The sequence below is a fragment of the Lygodium microphyllum genome, chromosome 23 (assembly GCF_053477565.2).
Source record: "Lygodium microphyllum isolate KBCC chromosome 23, Lygodium_microphyllum_v1.1.10, whole genome shotgun sequence".
NCBI lineage: Eukaryota > Viridiplantae > Streptophyta > Polypodiopsida > Schizaeales > Lygodiaceae > Lygodium > Lygodium microphyllum.
The window spans coordinates 107,293,628-107,316,523 of NC_141157.1; the positions used below are offsets into that span (position 1 = coordinate 107,293,628).

Consider the following 22,896-nt stretch of genomic DNA (forward strand, 5'->3'; position numbering starts at 1 on the left):
AAAAGTAAATCAACCCACAAGAGTATATAATAACAGTGTTTGCATATATGAACTGAGCATGTATATAGGTAAGGGACTCCCATTGTCTCTAAAGAACCAAGCTTTGTAGAGTAATAAAGATGTCTCCCACTAGAATAAAATTCAAAATGTTTAAGAGTATAATAAGACTCAATGCATCAAGCACATAACATTTATGAAGCCCAAGTGCATCAATGATACATCCAGGAGTATTACATCCAATATATCTTCAATCCATAGGTGAAGAATCACTGAACCAAATGGGTAACACCCAAATGCATCCAATGGGGCTCAAATCCAAGCTTCAAAGGTCACCATAGGCATATCTAGGCATAGACATCAATGTTGAGCATCAATGAAAGTATATGCAAGACCCAAATAGCATGTAGCATGTCATACATAAAGCTTTGTAACCTATAACCTTGCTATCCAAAACAAAAATGTTTTGTTCTATGTAAAATAGAGAAGTAAAACTACACATAATCAACTCTATGAGTGCTCAAATCTACAGTTCTCATCGTGCTCTTCATTTCTAAATGTGGAATACCTCAATCCGATATCATATGCAAAAGTTATGGCCAAAAGACAAAAGTGATGTCAAGTTACCATAGCTATCCATGACTTCTGCAACATGCTTTATATCCACTCAAAATGGATAGAATGGATGCTTCTCAACTAAGTAAGTATCCAACAAGGCGTATCTAAGCCTTGGAAAGTTTTCTCAACCAGCATTGAATAAGTGTTTAAGGCAGGAAAGTCAATGCATACCTCAAATGGATTGAAATGGGGCTATCATGAAAGTTGTAAGTTATCTCTTCTCAGGTTGAATGTAATCTCAGTGAAGCTCCTCGAATGCCTGCTTTGATACTAGTTGAAAGGTTGGAGGTTCAAGCAAGAAGAGAGAAATTGGTGTGTGATAACTCCAGCAATCACAATCTGCGACCTACCTTTCCTTATTCTATTTGTCACTAAAAAATAAAGCATATAGTATTGTGATCAGCACCCGCTAGCTGTCGTGTACAGGTGTACAAGTCTGTATACAAGTAAATGTAGGTGGCTAGGTACATGCAACCTTTAACCCCCAACAATGAGATAGTAGGTGGAGTAATTTGAGAGAGAGAGAGAGAGAGAGAGAGAGAGAGAGAGAGAGAGAGAGAGAGAGAGAGAGAGAGAGAGAGAGAGAGAGAGAGAGAGAGAGAGAGAGAGAGAGAGAGAGAGAGAGAGAGAGAGAGAAGGAGGGGGGAGGGGGAGAACGAGAAGGTGGTGTTGAAGGATGTGGAGTTGTTGAATCTATATGCTAACACCAAGAAGGAGAAAATAGAGGTGAAGGAGATTGTTTGAGAGAGAGAGAGAGAGAGAGAGAGAGAGAGAGAGAGAGAGAGAGAGAGAGAGAGAGAGAGAGAGAGAGAGAGAGAGAGAGAGAGAGAGAGAGAGAGAGAGAGAGAGAGAGAGAGAGAGAGAGAGAGAGAGAGAAGGAGGGGGGAGGGGGAGAACGAGAAGGTGGTGTTGAAGGATGTGGAGTTGTTGAATCTATATGCTAACACCAAGAAGGAGAAAAGAGAGGTGAAGGAGATTGTTTGAAAGAGAGAGAGAGAGAGAATGTGTGTGTGTATGTGTGTATGCGAAAGAAGGAAAGAGAGAGTTGGGGAGAACAAGCTATTTACGAGTAGAGGGAGGGAGGGAAGTAGGAGGGAAGAGAGAGACAGAGAGAGCGAAGATGGTGATGGTGGCGATGAAGATAGTGGTGGTGGTGGTGGTAGAAGGGTGGCGGTGGAGCTAATGGTAGTGGTGGTGATGCTAGTGGTGACAGTCAAAGTGGAGGTGGATACATCCAAGGGTGGAATGAGTAAACAATGTGGAATAGGAATAGAGAGGTTGCCAAAAAAAAACTTGCTCAAAAAGCTCCCCTCTTACCCTTCCTTTAATAACTATGTACACTTTACATCATCTTACACAATCTATCCTTACCTACAGCTAATAGCCACAAGGCTATTTGATTGTGGGAGTTGGAGTGATGAAGATTTCTTTAGCTTCCATAATTCATCAGTATAAGGATGCACCATGCGATTGACTAAGGTTGTTAAAGTGAATATCTTTGTGACAATCAAGAACATTAGTTAATTCACTAGGACTTTGGGACAGCTCTAATTATATCTTTAATCACTTAGTTGACTCTTTCAATTTGGCCATCAGTTTGAGGGTGGCATGATGCACTAAAGCATAACTAAATTGCAACGACATGAAAGAGGTAGTTCCAAAACCTAGAGGTAAATAGAGTGTCCCTATTGCTTACGATTCTCTTAGGTAGGCCATAAAGTCTAAAGATTTCCTTCAAAAAGAGCATAGCAATATCTAAGGCCTTGCACGTTGTCTTCACTACAAAAATGTGGGCAACTTTTGCATGCATATCTACCATGGCTAATAGAGCCCCCTTGAATAGTGAAAAGTCCCACTATAAAATCCGTGTTGATAAATTTCTGGTTTATTTGAGAGATATCAAGGATTTGTAATTTTCATGGCAAGTTAACTCTATGTGCCTTGACCCTTTAGTAGTAGTAGTTGAGGCACTAAATGACATCTTTAAGTACATCAACCTTCATACTAGGCCAAAAGTAACTTCTTTTTATTGCATTTAGTCTCTTCACATAGCATGGATGTCCAACTATGGGGGTATCACGGGCCTCCCAAATGATGTTTTTGAGGCTCCAGCTCTTTGAAATGCATAGTCTATTGTGAAAGTACAAGTTTTCAACTTCTACGTGGCAATCCTTATATTTAAGTTGCAACTTAGAATCTTTGACCTTTCCTTAGACAACTTGCTTGAATTGCACATATTTTGAATCCTTATTGCTTGCCTCAAAATTTTCTTCAAGAATAGGGTTACTTTGGCATATATATCAAGTATACTAGGGCTTTTTCTTAGGAGGGCTCTCATATGATTATAGCATTCAAAAATGCCTTATGACTTGAGCATCTACAACCACATTATCCTTCCTTGGGTGATATTTTATTTCAAAGTCAAATTCTTAAATCACTTCTATCAACCTTCTTTGCTTCGTTAAGGTTAGATTGGATAATATCAACTTCAAGCTCTTATGGTTGGGGATAATTTCCTAGCTAGCAAGTAGTAATGCCATAGTTTCAAAGCTGGACTATTCAGAGTTCCAAGTCATGGGTAACATTATTTCTTTCATAGGAGTCCATCTTGCAAGAGGAGTAAGAAATGGGATGTTTCTCTTTATAAAAAGAACAAATATATATGGATGTGCAACATAAGAAACAATAGCACAAGATATGGAGGGTCAAGCAATCCTCTTCTTCTTCTTCTTCTTCATTCTTCTCTTTACTTCATTATCAATTGAGTACACACAAAGTATCTCCCAAAAGTAATAGATACCTCTTGACCTTTAAGTCACTTCACACAAAGCTTCTACTTTATTTACACATACATAGGATATAGACTTAGCCCATGTCTATTCCTCAATTCTCCCCCACAAGCTCAAAATGAGCTTGTAAATACAATACCCCAAGTGCACTTCTAAAGTACTCACTTATCCGCAACTTAGTCATTGGTTTTGACATGTACCAAGTCTATCTCTCCATCCATAACCTTCTCTCTAATGAAATGGTAGTGCACTTCGATATGCTTCGTCCTTGCATGGTAGACTAGGTTCTTTGACAACATAATACTACTAATGGTATCATAGTACATGATAACTCCACCATATATCCCAATCCCCATATCATATAATAGTAATCTCAGCCATGTCTACTCATATATTGCCAATGTTATACCTCTATACTCTACGTGTTCTAGATAAAGCAAATATGGGTTACTTCTTTCTATTCCAACTCACCATGGCCAAATCAAATGAAAAAGCATAACCACTAGTGGATCTATCCATGATACATCATGCCTAGTCTACATCAGTGTATCCAAATAATGTAGACTTGATCCATTTCTCATAGAACAAACCAAAGCTAACTATATTCTTCACATATCTCAATACTCTTCTCACTACATCCAAATGTGACTTACATAAATGGTTCAATAGCAATAAGTCAATTTACATATTAGCATAGATGCACCCAAACACCAGTGCGATGTACCGAGAGAATCTAGGCATGGAGCGCTTGGTAATTTGTTAGATAAATGGTTTAATATCTATACATCAATTTACATATTTATCATAAGTATGCAATCTATTTTTAAGGTTAAACAAAAAGGTTACTATGGGCAAGTCATAATGTATAAATCCACTACACATATTATATAAGTGGTTTGATAGCAATAACTCAATTTACATATTTAACATAGATGTGCAATTACTCAATTTACATTTTTAACATAGATGCACCCAAACACCAGTACGATGCATCAAGAGAATCTAAGCATGAAGTGCCTAGTGATGTGTTGGATAAATGGTTTAATACATGTAAGTCAATTTACATATTTAACATAAATGTATGCAAACACCAATGCGAAGCACCAAGAAAACCCAAGTGTGGAGCGCCTAGTATATATATTGGAAGGTTTTAGGGGAGTGCACATGGCACATATCTAGGGCACCCCTTCCCCCCCACCTCACCCCACATGCCCAACTTTGGGAATGCACATGATGGCACCTACCCCCCCAAAAGAAAAGAAAACACACACACACACACACACATACCCCCCAACTTGTGTGTGTGTGTGTTCATGAAAACATCTTATATTAATTATTAACATTATTGAAATTTTATTTGAACAATTATATTGATAACTAAATATAATTATGATATAACTTATTATAGCATAATAATTTGATATATTATTTATATCTCAATTACACAAAGAACACATTACCGACTACACTAATATCATTACATCAATCATTTTAACATTACTTAATATATTTGACTATATTAGCATATGTGAATAAATAGAATGTTATATTTGCACAACACACACACACACACACACACACACACACACACATAATGATAAAAATGTATATAATATTAACATTAAAGGGGGGGAGAGAGAGAAAGAGATAAATGTTTTCTACTAATTCTATTGTATATCAATAACTAATTATATAAATAAAATTGCATATTAATTATATTAGCATTCTATTATAATAAGTATTGTATTAACATAAAAATAATATCCTACTTATATATGCCTAATATGGCTAATAAAATATAGCAGGTTCAGATGGAGAACAAATTGTGATAATAGAATTGCAATCACTTCATTGCAAGTTATAAATGCATGTAATGATGGCATTATATATATTCAAACACAAGAAAAAAAAAGTTTCGTTATGACTACTAAAGGAGTTGAAACAAATTTTCATAAGAGAATGTCATTAGAATGCTCCCAAACCTAATGCATAAGCTAATAAATGTAGTGCTACTTTTTATGTTTCAAATCATTAGTGCCATTGAACAAGTGCATTAAACTTTTAGACCTTAAATTGAGGGCTATAAGGCTAAGAAAGGGGTCGTGAGCTAAAAGAAGCTTTGAATTTCCCCTGGAAAACAACTTAATTTTATGTGCCATTTAATTTTAATTAGAAAACAATACAAACCTAATAAGGCAATGACCAAAAATGCTTTCTTATGCAAATAAGTGAACAAAGTGTGAAGATGAGGTAGAAGCTTAAAGGCTTGATGAGCTTTAGAAATTCTAGAATAAGGCAAACAAGCACTTATTTACTTGATTGAAATCAAAAAGCAAAAGAAAGCTTGACGATTTACTTATTTTAAGAGCCCCTTCATTTTCCAATGAAATGACATCTACTCTTAGTAATAAATAGCCTTTGTGTCAAGGGTCAGAATCAATGGCAAGGATATACCACGGTTTAGCACAGCATGCTCTAATCATGGTGGCTAGGACCATGTAGCAATACCTAGGGAGGTAGCCTTGTCGATGAAGACCATCAATTTGTCATGGGCGAAGACTATAGCACTCTACTCGATCGTCACGCATGTTGGAATGATGCCAAAGGTCCACCTATGCTGAATGGAAGTCATAAGTATGTGAGGAAATTTGGTTATAGCAATAAGTCTGCATTGAGTCCATTAGACTAATGTGGCAAATCGAGGTAGTGCAAGGATATAAAGAGGAATGTGAGATGGGTTTGGACACCCAAAATCTCTAAAAGTATGGTTGGTGTATTAGATGAAAGGCCAAGAATTGTGAGAAGGAAGGCTAGGGAGCCTTGTAGTATAGTGTAACAAACAAAGTGACATGTCCTATTGTGGTAGTAGAGGCCCATCGTCCTATGTATACAAAGAGAAACAGAAATATACCTAATTACCAATTGTTGTAACGTCCCTTAATTCTCTCCTCTCTATTTTGGTGGAAATAGATGCGGGAGAGAAGAGCACACACAATGTAGGTGCTGTCCAACTGAACTGACAGCCTTATTGGACTATCATATTATATATGAATAAAGAATGGGCGGTCACAGTGTACACGGGCATGCCCAAAGGCCTTTTACCCCAACAACCTCCCACTAAAGGCCAATGTGGCTGGGGAGTGAAAACAAAGAAAAGAAAAAAAAAGACAAGGTGAGGAATCATGACATCTCACCCAAAGCCCAATCGGAAAGCGAGCTGTGCAAGAAGTGTCGGGAACCTCTGCAAAAGAAGAGTCAAGCATCCCCAAGTCCATGACATCCAAGAGATACACAATCCCGAAGCTCCATACAATGGAGCAATCCAAGAATGCTTCTCATGAAGCAAGCACAACTCATCACTGCACAGCTGTAAAGCATCAGAGTCACGCATAGCATCATCGTAGCACATACAGGACATCAGAGAGTAGTCAAACTCTCCAGAGTCAATCATTGAAAGAGAGCCAGCATCCCCTCGTTCAACATGGTCTCAAGACTACATGTGGCCTCAGCGAAGCGGAAGACTGACATATGGCTGGCTGTCTGCCTGCAAAACTACAAGAAAACAACTCTCATGAGCCTGCAAGGGGTCTAACAACTAACCACCAACATCCTGACCCTGACTGCTATGCATAGCTATGTCATCTGGGCCAATAAGTGCCTCATTTTCAGCATAAACAGCTTGTTGTAATGGCATATATCTGCTATAAAATTAGCCATAAAGTGTACTGTCGCTCATCAAGAGGCCTGAGAGCATAAACAGCTTGTTGTAATGGCATATATCTGCTATAAAATTAGCCATAAAGTGTACTGTCGCTCATCAAGAGGCCTGAGAGGTGTTTGCATCTCATAGAAGATAGCATGATGGCTGCGTATGACCTGCTGGGCATCCAAATCCCATAATCTGTAGGCCTTAAAGTCACCATCTCCATAACCAAGGAGGATATATCTACGTGACATAGGCTCATGTGGCATACGTATAGATGCCTGGCAGCCAAACATCCTCAAGTAATCATAGGAGGGTTGCATGCCACTCCATGCCTCATGGGGTGTAATACCATCCAAGGTCAAGCGCGGCGTCCTGTTAACCAAATAGACTGCCATCATAAGGGCCTTAGCCCAAAATCCATAAGACAACCTAGCTATGGTAAGCATAGAAGCAACCTTTGCCTGTAAGGTCAGGCACATGCCATATGAGCAATCCCATAATACCGTGGGCACAAGAAATCAATGCCATACTATTGACAAGAGGTTCGAAAGTTGGGAGAGAGAGCATGACTCTCATAATCCATCTGCAAGCACCTAGGCCTGCTGCCAACAGAATCCATAAACCTGTCAAGCATAACTACAGTATCCTCAATTTGCACCAAGGGAAAAGCCCAAACACGATGGGTAGCATGATCAAGAAAGGTCACAAAGTATGACACTCCACCAAGTGACTAGGAAGGCATAGGTCCATATATTGCACAATGGACAAGATCTAGAGGAGCATGCCTCATACAATCGCCACAAGCCAGGGGGGCTTTGCAAGGACCAAGAGTACAATCAGGGCAAGCATCAAGATCTGTAAGTGACATAGGAGGCAGCAATGAGTCTGAACGAAACAAGATCTCCATCTCTTTGTGGTGCATATAGCCTAGGAGATAATGCCATAACAATGCATGTGGTATCCGAATAACTACAACCATAGAATCTCCTTGAGAGACATGCACTCGGTAATGAGAACCAACTCTAGAACCTCTGGCCAAAACCAAGCAACCATGACAAATCTTCCATGACCTATCCTGAAGAGAAATAGAGTAACCTGCATCATGCAATTGTCTGACAGAAATCAAGCTCTTACTGAGCATGGGAACATGTAAAACATCCCTAAGCATAAGAGAACTCCTATTAGGCAAAGCTAGGTGTATGTCTCCTATACCAAGAATAGCATAAGTCTGCTCAAGGCCCAAAGAAATGCATCTATCAAACTCCCTGTAAGTAGAGAACCATGCTCTATGTGGAGTAACATGACAAGATGCCATAGAATCCAATAGCCAATCTGAGGTGTCGGCCATATCACTAAGAAAGAAAGTTATAGGAAAACTAGATGACAAGAGTACATGCTCAACTACATCATCATGGGTAACAACATGTACCTCACCACTAGTAACAATGGTAACACCCGCTGCATCTCGTATATCTCTGACTCTCTGCTCATGTCGAGTTTGTCTCTGTCTCTGCTGCTCTCTAATCCATCTGAAACATTTTCTTTTAACATGCCCAAGCTTCCCATAATGGAAGCATACATGTGTAGAAGATCTATAGAATGCAACAAGGAATCCAAGTCATCATGAATAGGGCTATCCATAGCATCCATGGAGCTCAAGGAGTCAAGGGCTATCCCAACATAGGGAACCTGCTCATCAAGACAGCTATAGTAGAAGCACAAGTGGTAGAAGCATGTTGTTGCAAGTACTCTTCCATCCTCACTAGAGAGGGAAGCACAGAAGCATCAAATAGGGATGCAGAAGCTCCCACATGAAAAAGACTCATAGCTAAGTGCATGACATAACCAACCACAATAGTAAAAAGGCCAAGACATCTGTCAAAAGAGCATACGGTATTCAACCATGAAATCAGCTCATAACCATAATGGCAAACATGACTCTGTAGTACATCAGACCACATAGTAGTATCCAAGTCAATGCAAGATCGGTAAGTGGCATAAGATCTTGCAATGGTCAAGCTCCATGAGAAGCCCAAGTATTTGTACAACAACATCCAAATAAGTGGCTCTGTAAAGTACATGATAGTAGACAAAGTGCATAGTCAAGTAAGCAACAAGAGCAACTGCTCTCTGACTTGTATGGGTAAAAGCAACCCAACTAGCATAGAAGCTAGGCAACACAGAAGCAACAAAGCCATAACTGCTAAACCCAAGCACTATCAAGAAGTCCACTGATCAAGGAGTGACCCGCAAAGAACCAAACATCAATGAGCAATGAAAGCTCAATAACTAACTGCCAAGACAATGGAGCAAGCACTGCTCAAACATGTATCTGCATCCAAGTAAATCCAAGATCCATAATCGAGGCATTAAGGGCCAAATACCATCCAAGCTGCATAAGTGATAACCCAACCAAATGCAAATTGTTCCATAAAATTCTCAAATGCAAGTCTATTCAGGCCCAAACGTCTATCGTACTGCAGCCGAACCCAAAAGCATCCACATCAAACATCAGTCCCATAATGGATAGCACGGGGCATAAACCTTGTCAAGTGAAATGCCAGCTGCAAAGAAAATGACAGTGAACCAAGAATTGAGCTCTACTCTTTGCTCAAGAAGCATCTGGGAGCATAAACATCAAAGTGGCATCATCTAAATACATCAACATATCATCCCGAGTAGTCGGGAGCACCCATAAACCATAGGCATAACCAAACTGGAGGTAAAAAAAACAATGTTAACCAAGGTAGCATAAATCCAAACCAACAACGAAGTGTCCGCATCCAAATCAAGGCTCAATAGCTCTCAAATAGCATATTCGAGCATAAACCATGATGACCAAGCATCAATATATCCAACAAGACACTCGAATGTCAACAAAGAGCATTATGCATAAGCCATCCCTAATAAAACCTTGCTGCCCAAACAATATACAGTAGTAAATCCCTGCATAAATCGAGCTATGGAAGCTCAAACCAAGTCCCAAAGCATCTCAAAACATTGGGCAAACATCCCCAAAGCATTTGGGCATCAGATACCAAGCCTCAAGAGCATCACATAAGCTAAGAGCATGACATTTTCTTGCTATAAATCAACTCAGATTTGTTACACAAAATTATGCGATCAATATTTGGTAGATCTGACATCACCATTGCATCCGGAGTGTGCCAAAACCCCAAGTTAAACTCTTACCTTGCCTAAATCAGGTTTCAGATGCCCGAGATATGAGAAAAAAATGGGATTTTTGAGCCAGATTTTGAAACATGCGCAAAAAAAACATGAACTGCTACAGTGGGGCTTGCTAGTTATGCTAAGGATAAGGGGGCAAATGGGGGCATACAAGGTGCCAAATGAAGCCAAGGAACACCTGCAAAGGGCCTATAAGGGCCGGGGAGAGGCAGGAGATGAAATCTTACCTTGAGGGGAAGAAGCCATGGCTGGCATTGAAGCTCCAAGCTCTAGGTCTTCAATCCGGGCTGAAGTAATACTGAGCCAAGCTCCACGATCAAGCTTTGATCCAAAGCTCTAATACCAGTTGAAGGGGATGCAATGGTAGTGGAGGAGAAGAGGAAGATGCGGGAAATAAGAGCACACACAATGTAGGTGATGTCCAACTGAACTAATAGCCTTATTGCACTATCATATCATATATGAATAAAGAATGGGTGGTCACAGTGTACACAGACAGGCCCAGAGGCCTTTTACTCCAACAAATCTCATGTTTAAAGCACTATATAGGAGAGGTATCAAAGTACTAGGCCTCGTAAGATATTTTATAAATGTTGAAATATTCATATCTTACTTGCATGACTTTGCATAAGAGGCTAAATTCCTATCAATGATAGCTCCTACGCATTGTAGTTATTATTTCACCTATCTTTTGGATGTGAAATCTCATGTTTAAAGCACTGTATAGGAGAGGTATCTAAGTACTAGGTCTCATAGGATATTTTATAAATTTTGCTAGTTAAGAAAATAAGTAAAATTCAAAGTGGATTTTTTTATGCAAAGAGCACATTCTAACTTTGTTAGCCTCAAGTTCTATTGTGGGCAAACAATAGATCTAACTTCATGAGACCTTTGAATGGCCTAGGGCTATGAAGACTAGAGTCAACACAATGTTGACCATGAGTTATATTAATGATATCTAACATAGGGGCTCTTTTATCCTCACAAGGCATATCAAAATGGACAAAGGCAAGGTGAACATATTTAACCAAGGGAAGGGCATGTCGAATTTCACTAAAGCATGGTATTTGACAACTCTTTGCCCTCTCTTGGAGATATGTAGCTACATTGTTATGGCCAACTAGAAGTTTGGAATACAAATGCTCAAAGCATAAGAAAATGATGATTTTAACAAGAGCCATACGTAATATAACCAATCGGTGCCTTAAAGGCTCTATGATATCATATAGATTATCGTATAATACAAGCCAAATATTGGGAAAGTGGTAATAAATATTTTTTTAAAATGCATTTAGAAAGCTAGGTAAAAGGGGAATCAAATAAAATTTGAAGTACCTCATAAAAATCATATTTACTCGACATTGAGTATTCATTTCCTCTTCCTTCTCCTATAATTATCTACTCATCATATCTCTAGGTATAGAGAAAGATCAAAGTCTAGAAGACAAAAGAGAAAATCTTACATTTCATTCATTTGACTCAAGTTACATGTGGGTTTCTCAACTTGATTATCAAATGCTAATAATACATTTTGGGGACACTTAGTAATGGTAGTCTAAATGGATTTTAAAAGAGAAAAGGCATTTGAAGACTTCATTGTAGTCCAAGCAAGACTTAACCTACTAAAAAGTAAGACATTGAACACCAAATACTTTCACAGAAATAGATGGATAATGTTGGATATGTAAGGTGTTGCCATCACCAATGATCCATGTTGTTGAGTGTTGTAAGGCTCCCATTGTGAGGAGAAGCCATGTAAGCCCAGACACTTTTTGGGTCTTGATTGGTATATCAAATGAGGTTTACATGACTAGATGGCAAAAAAGTAACCTTTATGGTCTAGCATTTGGGTTAGATAGACTAGTTAAGTTGGTAAGCACCTCTAGAAACATTGCATTGAGTTGTAGGGTGTGCCAATTATCAAGGATCCCAATTTTGGGTCGAGGGGCCATGGAGGCAATCCCCAACTTGGGGGTCCAGGAGGCCCATGGCCCCCCTAGCAGGGGCTTTTGGGGGGGGGGGGGGGGGGGGCAATGCCCTCAACTTGATGAAAAAGAGAATATTCATTGGAATATTCCCTAGCTAATTAGCAAAGGTTAATAGGTATGTCAGTTAGGCTAATTCAACCATGTTGATATGCCATAAAAAGGAGACCCCCTCAAAACAATAATCATCTATCTTTTTCTCGGTCAAAGTTCTTCCAGTTAGCCTTAATCTCTTCACCTAGAGTCAATCTAGATTTCCATCTAAGCTTCATAATGGAAGCAGAAAAAGCCATCATTGTATCATTATATTTTGAATTCAAGAAATTTTGTTCCTTTCTAATTTGGTGTGTACTCTATATCCCTTACTTAGGTTCTATACATTGTGCCATTTTATTTCTATAGATAATAATTTGTTTTTTCCATAGTAGGCTTAAGACCCTAGTGAGTATTTCTATCCTTAGTCATTCATACATTTTAGCATATTAAAATAACTAATACAAAGATATTATACTAATAAACTTTATAAATCAAAATCGCAATTATGTTAAAGAAACATGAATGCTAGCCCTTCAGACAACAATCATGGTTCTCTATGCATTATTTATTATGGATAGAACTTATAGAAAATTGAAGTGAAGATATCATATATCCTCTTAATTTTAGTTTCTACCATTTAAGAATTTACAAATAAAAAACTAGAAATAATGAAAGTAAAATAAAGTCAATTATCCACCAAAAATGATAAAAATTACCCACATAGATTCAATCATGAAAAGTTGCATCTCACAAAAGTTTCACATATAGTTTGGAGGGAGATGAACTTGCAAGAAGATCCACCTTATAATATGGAGTCACAAAAGCCAAAATAAAGTCTTAAGTAAAAGACACTTGGGATAGGAGACAAAAGACACATTTGAAAACTCTTGTTACAATAGAGCATTGTAGCAAGCAAAAATAGACCATGGAATTGGATCAAATTTATTGGAACCAATTGGTAAACATGATGGCCAAGGATGGAAAAAAATAATTGGCTTAATAGATTCTTTATCAAGCAATGAGGTAAATTAGATGAAAGAAAAATATAAATTCATTATGTGTTCTATAATAACAAGTTGTACATGAGGTGACTCCCAATATTGTTACAAAATCCAAACCTGCGGGTGGATAACCTTACTGGATTCTCATTGAATTCATGCCCACAAAAGCAAATATCTTTGACTATTAGATGGCTATTTATTGCGTGTGGAAAATGTTCAAGTCAAAGTATAAGATTGACTGATGAATCAATGGATATTACCATAACTTTTAGTAGTGGGGCATGAAAAAGGGAAGAAATTCATAAGATGGAGAAGCTTGTAAAGCTCTTGTACATGTTTGTTAATCTCAAGATTGTTTCAACCCTTAAAGAAAAACAAGTTGAGGATTGAAACATTATATTATTTGTGTAGTCACATGTATTAGGAATTAAAATATGCCATCAACTTCTAGGATGAATCAGACAACTAGGAAGAAACATCTCGAGATGATAAGAGAAGATTGATAACAATTGGTTTTACTCTGAAAGTTTCTTTTTAGAATTTTACTTACTGAAGGGGAGGAGACTCATGTAGAGTTGAGAATTTCATTAGAGACATATTGATACAAGATTGATCATGGAACCATAACAAATTTTGGCATACATTGAAGGATTTGCATACCCAAAGCAATTATCACTGTTTGAAAATTTATTTCTAGTTGCAAATGAGGCCAAAGGAGATGATAAAAGACATTTGCCAAAGCCATACTAACCATGACACATATTGTGTTTGAATAATTACATGTTTTTTTTCTTTGGGAAGTAGGAACAATATGAGCAGCAATACTAGGTCAAGAACAAAATAGGAATATAAACCTCTAAATATTGAAACAACTAAAGAGAATGATAGTATAAGTTAGAAATCCCCTCCTCAAAATAGGGTTAAAAGAGGTGACATTAGGGTTTCAATTGGTTGACTTCTTGGAGGTTGCACTTGTCAGTGCAAGAGGAGGCAGTAAGAGAAGGGATGCTATCATTGAAATGAATTGAACTAATTAGAGTGACCTATACATAGTCATTCTAGGCTGATGCATGTTGATGATAGTGCTTATAGAGTTAATGAAATATGACATTTAAAAATTTTTAATAGGAAGGGACTGAAAATAGTTAAATCAATAGTTTAACATCCATACATTAATATAAAGCTAGTATAGCTAATTAATCAACCAATCTATAAAGGTAGGGGCTCCAATGGAACCCAATTGCTTGGAATTGAGACTTGAAGTTGCTCTATATAAGTGGAGAGAGATTGTTAAATATAGTGGAAGCAAGGAATTGTTTGATTAGAATGTGTTCTCTTATAGGTGCAGATGATGTTGAAGGTGGATCTTCTCTTAGTCTTGGCTTTCTACAAAAACATAAGAACCTTCTTCACTAGGAAGGTCCATGAACAAGTAGTTCCACAATGCAATTTAGTTTAAAAAGAAGCTCATTCATTTCCACTAGAGGAAATGGGCTTTGACCTCTTCCCTTTGGATCAATTGCAGTTGCCTTACATTTGTTCAATGTTATTGATGACGAGGGTTGTGACAACAATGGTATTCAGAAGCTTAAATCTGAATAAGACAAAGAAGAATAGTAACAATTACTTAGTCCATTTCTTACTACATTCTTCATTCTAGCTTGTTGAGATTGAACTCATTTACTTCTTTATTTAGGCTAGGTCTAACAAGCTACTCTCGTGCTTACTATAGGCAAGAAGACTTGTTACAACAAGCTACTTACTATAGGTAAGTAGGCTAGCTTGAACACATTATAGCCTATGCTAGTTTTCTAGCTGCATGGTCATTTGTTCCAAAAATCCATCCAACCATAGAAAGAGGCATTGCTTGTCCTTGGATTGAACACATTTGCTTGCATTATGTTTTTATGTTATGCATTATGTCTTACTACTCATTTTTGGGGTCTTTCTTTTGATGTGTTTCCCCCCTACAGAACTTGAGCTTAGATACATATAACACCAAGAATATCCTTGCATAAGAATGTTGTGCAGGAAATGGCAAAGATGAAATGAATCTCTAGTCTCTAACATGATGCTTTGCCTACTCACTCATGTAAGCAACCTCGCTTCATTGAGAATTAGGCCACCACCTATAGATGCTTTATGGCCAATCATGGAAGGGGAAAGCCAAGTGCTCATTCTTATTGGCTAATATCCATAGTCGCTATTGTATTTTAGGGGAGGTGGGATGAGCGTGCACTAGGTAGCAGCCCCCAAAACCTTTCAACAATATGTATTAAAAATAAGGATGTAGCATACTATTTTTATACTAAATGGGGGATGAGTATGTGTGCATAACACTCTACAAAACCTTTTAATAATATGTATACTACGCACTTCGTGCCTAGATTCTTCCAGTGCTTTGTGCCATTATTTAGCCAATGTCTCACATCGAGGTTGGAAGCCGCATGTTTCATATGGTAGAAGGATTCATGGTAGGTTGATATAAGAAACATCATTTGAGTTTTGAAAGCTTTGGTAGCTTAGACTAATACAATGTTGAATGCATGAAAATACAGTATATGAGGATGTGTCACTCATTGATATATAGGAAGTGGAAGATTAGTGTCAACAAGATGAAGCCTTGACTATAACTCTAGAGAAACCTTACAATCATTTCACAAAGAGAAACACGATTACCATTTTGGAGAGACCTAGGATTCAAGTTCGGTTTGGCATTTCGGGGGACTAGGGGGCCATGACTTAAGTCTTGGTGGCACAAGGGAGAGGGAATCAAAACTTAGGGAGATTAGTATTTGTAGGTGAAGAGTTAAAGCTTGGTTGGGGATCACACACAAAACTTAAGGAGATTAGTCTTTTTAGGTTGGAAGTTAAGCTTGGTGGGGGGTCGCACACACACACAATATAAGATAATTAATGTAATCATATTTTTGTATTATAAACATATTTTAGATAAGTTAATGATATATATAGCATTTAATATATATATTAAGTTAACCTTATCAAAATACATTAATTATATAGGTATAATATAAGATTTTACCACACACACACACACACACACACACACACACACACACACACACACACACACACACACACACACACACACACACACACACACACACACACACACACACACACACACACACACACACACACACACACACACACACACACACACACACACACACACACACACACACACACACACACACACATTGTGTGTGTGTATGCTTATGTTATTATATACATGTCATACATACATGATATAGAAACATTAATTAATAATTATATGTATTATATATTTTATAATAAAATATTATAATATACATATATGCATAGTATGTATTATAAATATATTAAAAATTATAGCAATCTATTATATCTACATATGATCAATTATAAACATATATCTATGTATACATATCTGTGTGTGTATATATATACACATTATTACTATTTCCAAGATCTACATATATTTCATACCACATTATTATATATATAATATATGCATTATAATATATATTGATAAAAATAAATAATTTATAATTTATATTATATATACATATATAATACATAGATATACGTTATTGTTATACCTATATTTTATAATAATTTAATATATATAAAATAAATATCTATGCATATATATCCAATATCTAATATTAATTATCATAGCAATTTGTTTATGTAAATATGTAATATTATGCAATATAGTATAGTGTAATATATATATGTGCATTGACTAACTCCTTGCTACCCTCTTGCTCTCTTGTAGTTTGGCTTCAGCTTGTAGAGGCTCTTTTGAGTTTCAAGTTTGGGGTGAAAATGCATGCCAGAGAGAGAGAGAGAGAGAGAGAGAGAGAGAGAGAGAGAGAGAGAGAGAGAGAGAGAGAGAGAGATGGTTGACGTGTGGCATCTGCCTTTGTTTTTCATTTTTTTGTGGGGGGGAGCGTGAGGTTGTTATGATTTTCTGTTTTTTGGTTTTTTGGGGGGGGGGGGGGGGGAGGTTGGGGGATGTAGCAAACTATTCATAGACTAAGTATATGCCATACCTTAATGGTAAATTTACCTTGAAACACTAAGGTACACATGCACAAAAATAATTTACAAAGTGAAAATTTTGATGTATAAAGTGTATTTTTCAATGTGTGGGTGGCCACAACAAAATATGATACCTACCTATATGTAGAATTTGTCTAGCCAACAATAGTCCTTTTATGTGATGTGTGGCTTAGGGTGCGAAGTGTACATTGTTTTCGTAACATTGTGCTTTGTGCGGCCTAGATGTAGAGTGCCTAGTAAAAAGAGTTACATGGCTCGATTGTTTGATGGCTTTAAAAACACATGTTTTTGTGCAAAACTTCACTAGATGGGGCGGGATGAGTTCTGCTTTTGGGAGGGCATCACCTTATCGGTCCCTTTATGCTATGACATAAGAGTCAAAACGTAATAAAGATGTTAAAGGATTTTAATTGAATGGAGTGTTTTAGTTTCTTGCGAGGAGTAAAGACTATGTATGTGCTAAGGGTTTGGCCTACCTATAGGCTCTCTATATACTCCCCTTTTTTCGATAATATCATTTTACCAACGCATTATAAAAAACAAAAGGGTTTGGGTGATCTCTAAGTGGTTGGGTTTTGGGTGCATGTGGCGTGGCTGTAATCCACCGAAGTAATACCAAGGCTCTAAGGCTCTATGATTATGTCGAGCTAGACTCGATACCAATCGGATGAGTGGGAACATCATGGATGATGACGTGAGGCGTGACCTATGCATAGTGCAAAGGTCCCAGAGAGTGAAGACAAAAAGGTGTTTTGACTTTAGGAAGACCGTAAATCTGCCACACTCGTTAAAAAACTATACATGCCTTGCCAGGCTCATTTTTATTCACGTTAAAAGCTTTATATATTCTTCGCAGGCTCATTTTTATGGTCTTTATTCCGGAGTATTTTTGCTCCTCATTCCTGTTTAATGAGAATTGTTCTAATTCTAATTCTTGACTTGAATTTACGTGTTCATGTTAAGAACAATTGTTCGTATTCTACTCTCGAATAATGCATGTGCCACAGGATCGCTGATGGGAGCATGAGAGAGAGAGAGAGAGGCGCTCTGTGTGGTTTTGCCACCATTGCCGTTTCTTCTTTCGTCTTCATCGTCCCAAACTGAGAGAGAGAGAGAGAGAGAGAGAGAGAGAGAGAGAGCGTGTGTGTGTGTGTCTGTTGCCACCATTACCGTTTCTTCTTTCTTCTTCATCGTCTCAAACAGACAGACACAGATAGAGAGATAGAGAGAGAGAGAGAGCGAGCGAGCGCAAAGCTTTTGTTTTGTCTCCCCCCTCGCAGACCCGCTGCCGTTTTCCGGAGCTTCGTCTCCTACCCGACCTTCAGCTTACATGCTCTACCCTCTCTCCATTCATCAGGATTACCAATCAGAGCACCAGTAAACACCTGTAGCAATCAAGCAGATCAGAAAGGAGGAACGCCTTTCCTCCTAATGGCCCTTCCATTTTAACTCAAACATTACAGCCATGTCCACTGATTGAAGTCGTCACGGCCTTTGTGATTCGACATACCAATTAACACAGAGACTATGGCATCTTTTTGTAAGCCTATAACAGGCGGAATTTGGGAGACAGCGCTAGAGAATGGCTTTGGGGCTTACACTCCATGCGTTGCAGACATTTTTGTTGTCAGCTTATCGAATCTAGTCCTTTGTTGCTTAGTAGGATATCGAATTCGGCTTCTGCTGCGAGGCCATGATCTACAAAAGTTCCGCATAAAAAATTCCATCGGTACCTACTCTTTTATGGTGTTGACTACATGTCTGGCACTTCTTCCCTTGCTGCAAATTGTGCTTGGCATCTCATTTGTCAACCTAGATGGAGGCACTTCCCCACCGCCATTTGAGGTAAAAAAGAAATATAAACGAAAAAGAAAAACATTGTGCGAAAGTGTGGCTGGTTCTCTTTAGTGAGAATATGTAGCCTTATGTGTTGATCGAGCGATATATTGCTGGGAGATAATCCACAATACTATGCATAGACCAGTTATTATTGTTTTTGTTCAAAACTGTGGCTGGTTCCTTAGTGAGAATGTGATGTGTGTTGATTCAGCAATATATCGTTGAGAGAGTACTCAGCACACAATGCATGGACCAGTGCCTATTGTTTTTGTTCTTCTACATTGCACTTTTTTGCATCTAACATTTTCACGTTTTGATGAACTTAGATTGTAACGTCAGTGGTCACCAGCTTCACATGGTTCATGGTGACACTAATGTTGTATCTGGAGGCAAAAGTATATGTTACAGAGTTTCGATGGTATGTGCGGTTTGGAGTTGTCTATGTGCTGGTAGCACAGGCCACCATGTTCCGATTCGCGTTCGATTTGAGAGATTACTATGACTCGTATGGTTCTTCTTTATTTCTCATTTATCATTTTGTCTTTTCTAGAAAAGAGGTATTTGTATATCATTATATATATCTATTGAATAATTGGTTCCGGAAAGAAAGAAGCAAGAAACTTGTATTAATGTCTTTAAAAGGCCAAAATGACCGATATGACTTAAGTATATATATCTATTGAATAATTGGTTCAGGAAAGAAAGAAGCAAGAAACTTGTATTAATGTCTTTAAAAGGCCAGAATGACCGATAGGACTTAAGTAAGCTTTGAGAAAAGAAAGAAAGAGATGAAAAAAGCTAAGGGGTAGAAAGCAAAAGCCAATATCTAAGTATAATACTTTAAGACCCTCCAAAATGCTCCATGACAAGTATCATGTAAAATTTGAAGGTAGAGAAAGAAAGAAATATTAAGGTCTACATAAGGCCAATGTGGCCTACAAGACAATCCAAAGTACATCCATGCCTAATGTCATCTTATCAGTAAAGTGGAGATAACAGTAAAACAAGTGGCATGTGAGACAATGCTGAAAATGAGTGTACAATGAGACCATGCTGGAGAATAAGCATGCCTAATATTGTGTCATTGGTGGAATGAAAGAGAAGTTCTAATTTGACACTACTATTGAATTGTGGTGGAGACTATTATGTATAGGAAGTTGCAAGATACATTTGGAGCCATATGTGTGGAATGTCTAGAGGCTGTAGCTGATCTCAAGATCTATGCATGATATCACCTATGATGTGGTCCCCAACTGTGTGATTGATGTGCGTGGTGGTGAGTCTTTGGTGTCTCATAATGATGGCTTTAACTTGATTGTGGCATGCCCTTTGTGGTTGTGGTCTTGATAGATGGGGTCATCACGCTTGGGGGTTGCAATGGCTTTGTCTAGCATGACTCTACGGTGTGGAATGGAGGGTTTCTAGTGGGGGTTGGTAGTATCTCTGTGGGGCTAATAGTGTTTGTAGGGTTTCATCTGTGGAAAAGTCAGTCATGGCTCTCTATACAGGTCCCTTTAGTTGGGCTGTCTTCCCATCTTGTAGTAGTGTTGTGTGGCACCTTTGGAGCTCCAGGAGGAAGAGACCCAGACATCTCTTGCTCTTGTATACTATAATATGGCGAAGAGGTCCAAAGCCATCACACAAGAGGCAGTGGTACCCACCCCCCTATGTGATAGTGTGCTGTACATTTGCATATGTAGTGCTCCTTCGTTCAAGTTTATCGGTCATAGAGTTGACAAATCCTATCCTTTGCTAGGGTATTTGTCCATTTGCCTATCTTCTTTGTAGCCTATGAAAGGAGATATGAATCTGTCTGATAGTGGCCCCTATGGCGTGGAAGACATGGGTGTCGATGTATAGTGGTTGAATAGTGAATCCAAAATCAAAGAGGCACTAGAAGTGACTTTGGTAGAACTCCATCCTCAATCTAGAGAGAGTGGTGGTGGGTTTCATATTCTCTATCTTAGTTCTTAGGATATGAGCATTGGTCATTTGGTTCATCTCAAACTGGCTATGAGAGAGTGTAGGAGGGCAGTCAAGGATTGAAGTCAAAAGGTGGGAGGCGTTCAATATCTACGTCACGTAGGCTCATCTAAATAGTCATGTGTGAAAGCCAACAATCCTTCTCGTTCTCTAGTGCTAGCTATCTAGATGAACTCAATATCACGAGGATGTGAAATTTTGATGCTTTGCTTAGCATTTGATTAAGTGTTAATTAATTGTGCAAATGTAAGATGTACATGTGACGTGCAAGTTAGTTATTTTACAATGATGGGCCAAGGACCCCAAGGTGTCAATGGGTATTAAAGGCAAAAGTTGTAATAAGTTATCCTTTGCAGGTACTAGGTGGTACATGATGTTAGATTTTGGCTTAGAAGATTTTATTAGCCATTAATGTCAGTGGTGACATTAGGAACTAGGTATTAATTAATTAGTGAATGCTAGTTCAGGGGCTAATAAATGCTTAGGAATACTTGGATTGCAAATTGGCCCAGCTAATTTAATTGTTGGTTGGTTATATTATTGTTTTGAATATAGAAATAATTATTAAATTAATTTTCAGAATTTATATTTTAAAAATCGCTTTAATGGATGCTTGAAATGTAGTTGAGAAGGCTGCCACTTGGCAAAACTTGCCCATACAAGTTTGGGAAAGTTGAATTGGGATTGAAAGGAGAAAGAAATCTTGTTTTTGCATTTTGGAGCTGTTGGGAAGAGGTGTTGGATTGTTGCTTTTTGCTTTTGGGGCCATTTCCTAGCCATTGAAGACCAGTTTGGGGAAGGCATTGTATATTCTCGACTAGGGGAAATTGTGACTATGGCCGATGCACTTTCTCTTAAAGATTACAATCTCTGATACTCCCTTTGTTGTTGGTGAATCCATTTGGGGTTGGAAATCTGGGTTAAGAGCTGAATTTCACCAAATTCTTGCGAGACAAATCTCTAAATTTTCTCTCTCTATGGCATTCTTTCTCTCTTTCCAGCCATTTTCCAGCTTTACTTTAACTTTTATGGCAATCCAGCCATTGGAGGTAGAGATTTTGGTGAATCTTTGTTATAAACCCTAATTTACAGCAAAAATTAAGGTTTGACAATCATTGTGGGAAGTGTACCCAGATTTGAAGGCTTTGGACTTGAATTTTCAGAGCTGAAATTAGTGTATTTTGTTAATTAGTGTATTTTGTTGGGGTTGAAGGCACCTCTGCCTAGCCAGCTATGTATTACTACACTGATAGTACCCGCTCTTGCACATTGCAGGCGTTTGGTGCCCATTACTATCACTTCGTTCTTTATTCTTTCAGTGACATTTGAATAAAAGGAAAGGTTGGTCACCACACACGGTTGGAGTTCCCACATTTGGAGTCTCTCTCTCTCTATCTTGCTCCTTCCACCATAGCTCTTGCTCCTACTCATGCTTCCACTTCAGGGCTCATCTCCTTTCAACTGGTATCAAAGCCTTCTTCTTCGCGAGCTTCTGGCACACTCTCAGCTTCCATTCGAATACCTATAGCAATGATCTCTTTGTTGGCAGCCATAGCCACTCCCTTCGAGCTTCCTATTAGTTGAATTCTTCTTGGGCACTCTTTGATGTGGAACAAGCGCTTTTTTAGCAGTAGCTCACGTTTTTCATCTCCTATAGCATATCTTCTTCATTGGGCAGCTATACA

At 38.1% G+C, this 22,896-nt stretch overlaps 1 protein-coding gene across 1 annotated transcript in view; it reads left to right on the forward strand.

The window, feature by feature from the left end:
• Nucleotides 1-18,362: 18,362 nt before the first annotated feature.
• The window catches only part of LOC148016595 (ABC transporter C family member 2-like), a 160,929-nt gene continuing 156,395 nt past the window's right edge, over nucleotides 18,363-22,896 (forward strand). Inside the window, exons 1-2 of the mRNA XM_087664235.1 lie at nucleotides 18,363-19,234; nucleotides 19,555-19,733. Of these exons, the coding sequence (XP_087520361.1) occupies nucleotides 18,917-19,234; nucleotides 19,555-19,733 (497 nt within the window). The 5' untranslated portion in view covers nucleotides 18,363-18,916. The remainder of the gene's footprint in view (nucleotides 19,235-19,554; nucleotides 19,734-22,896) is intronic.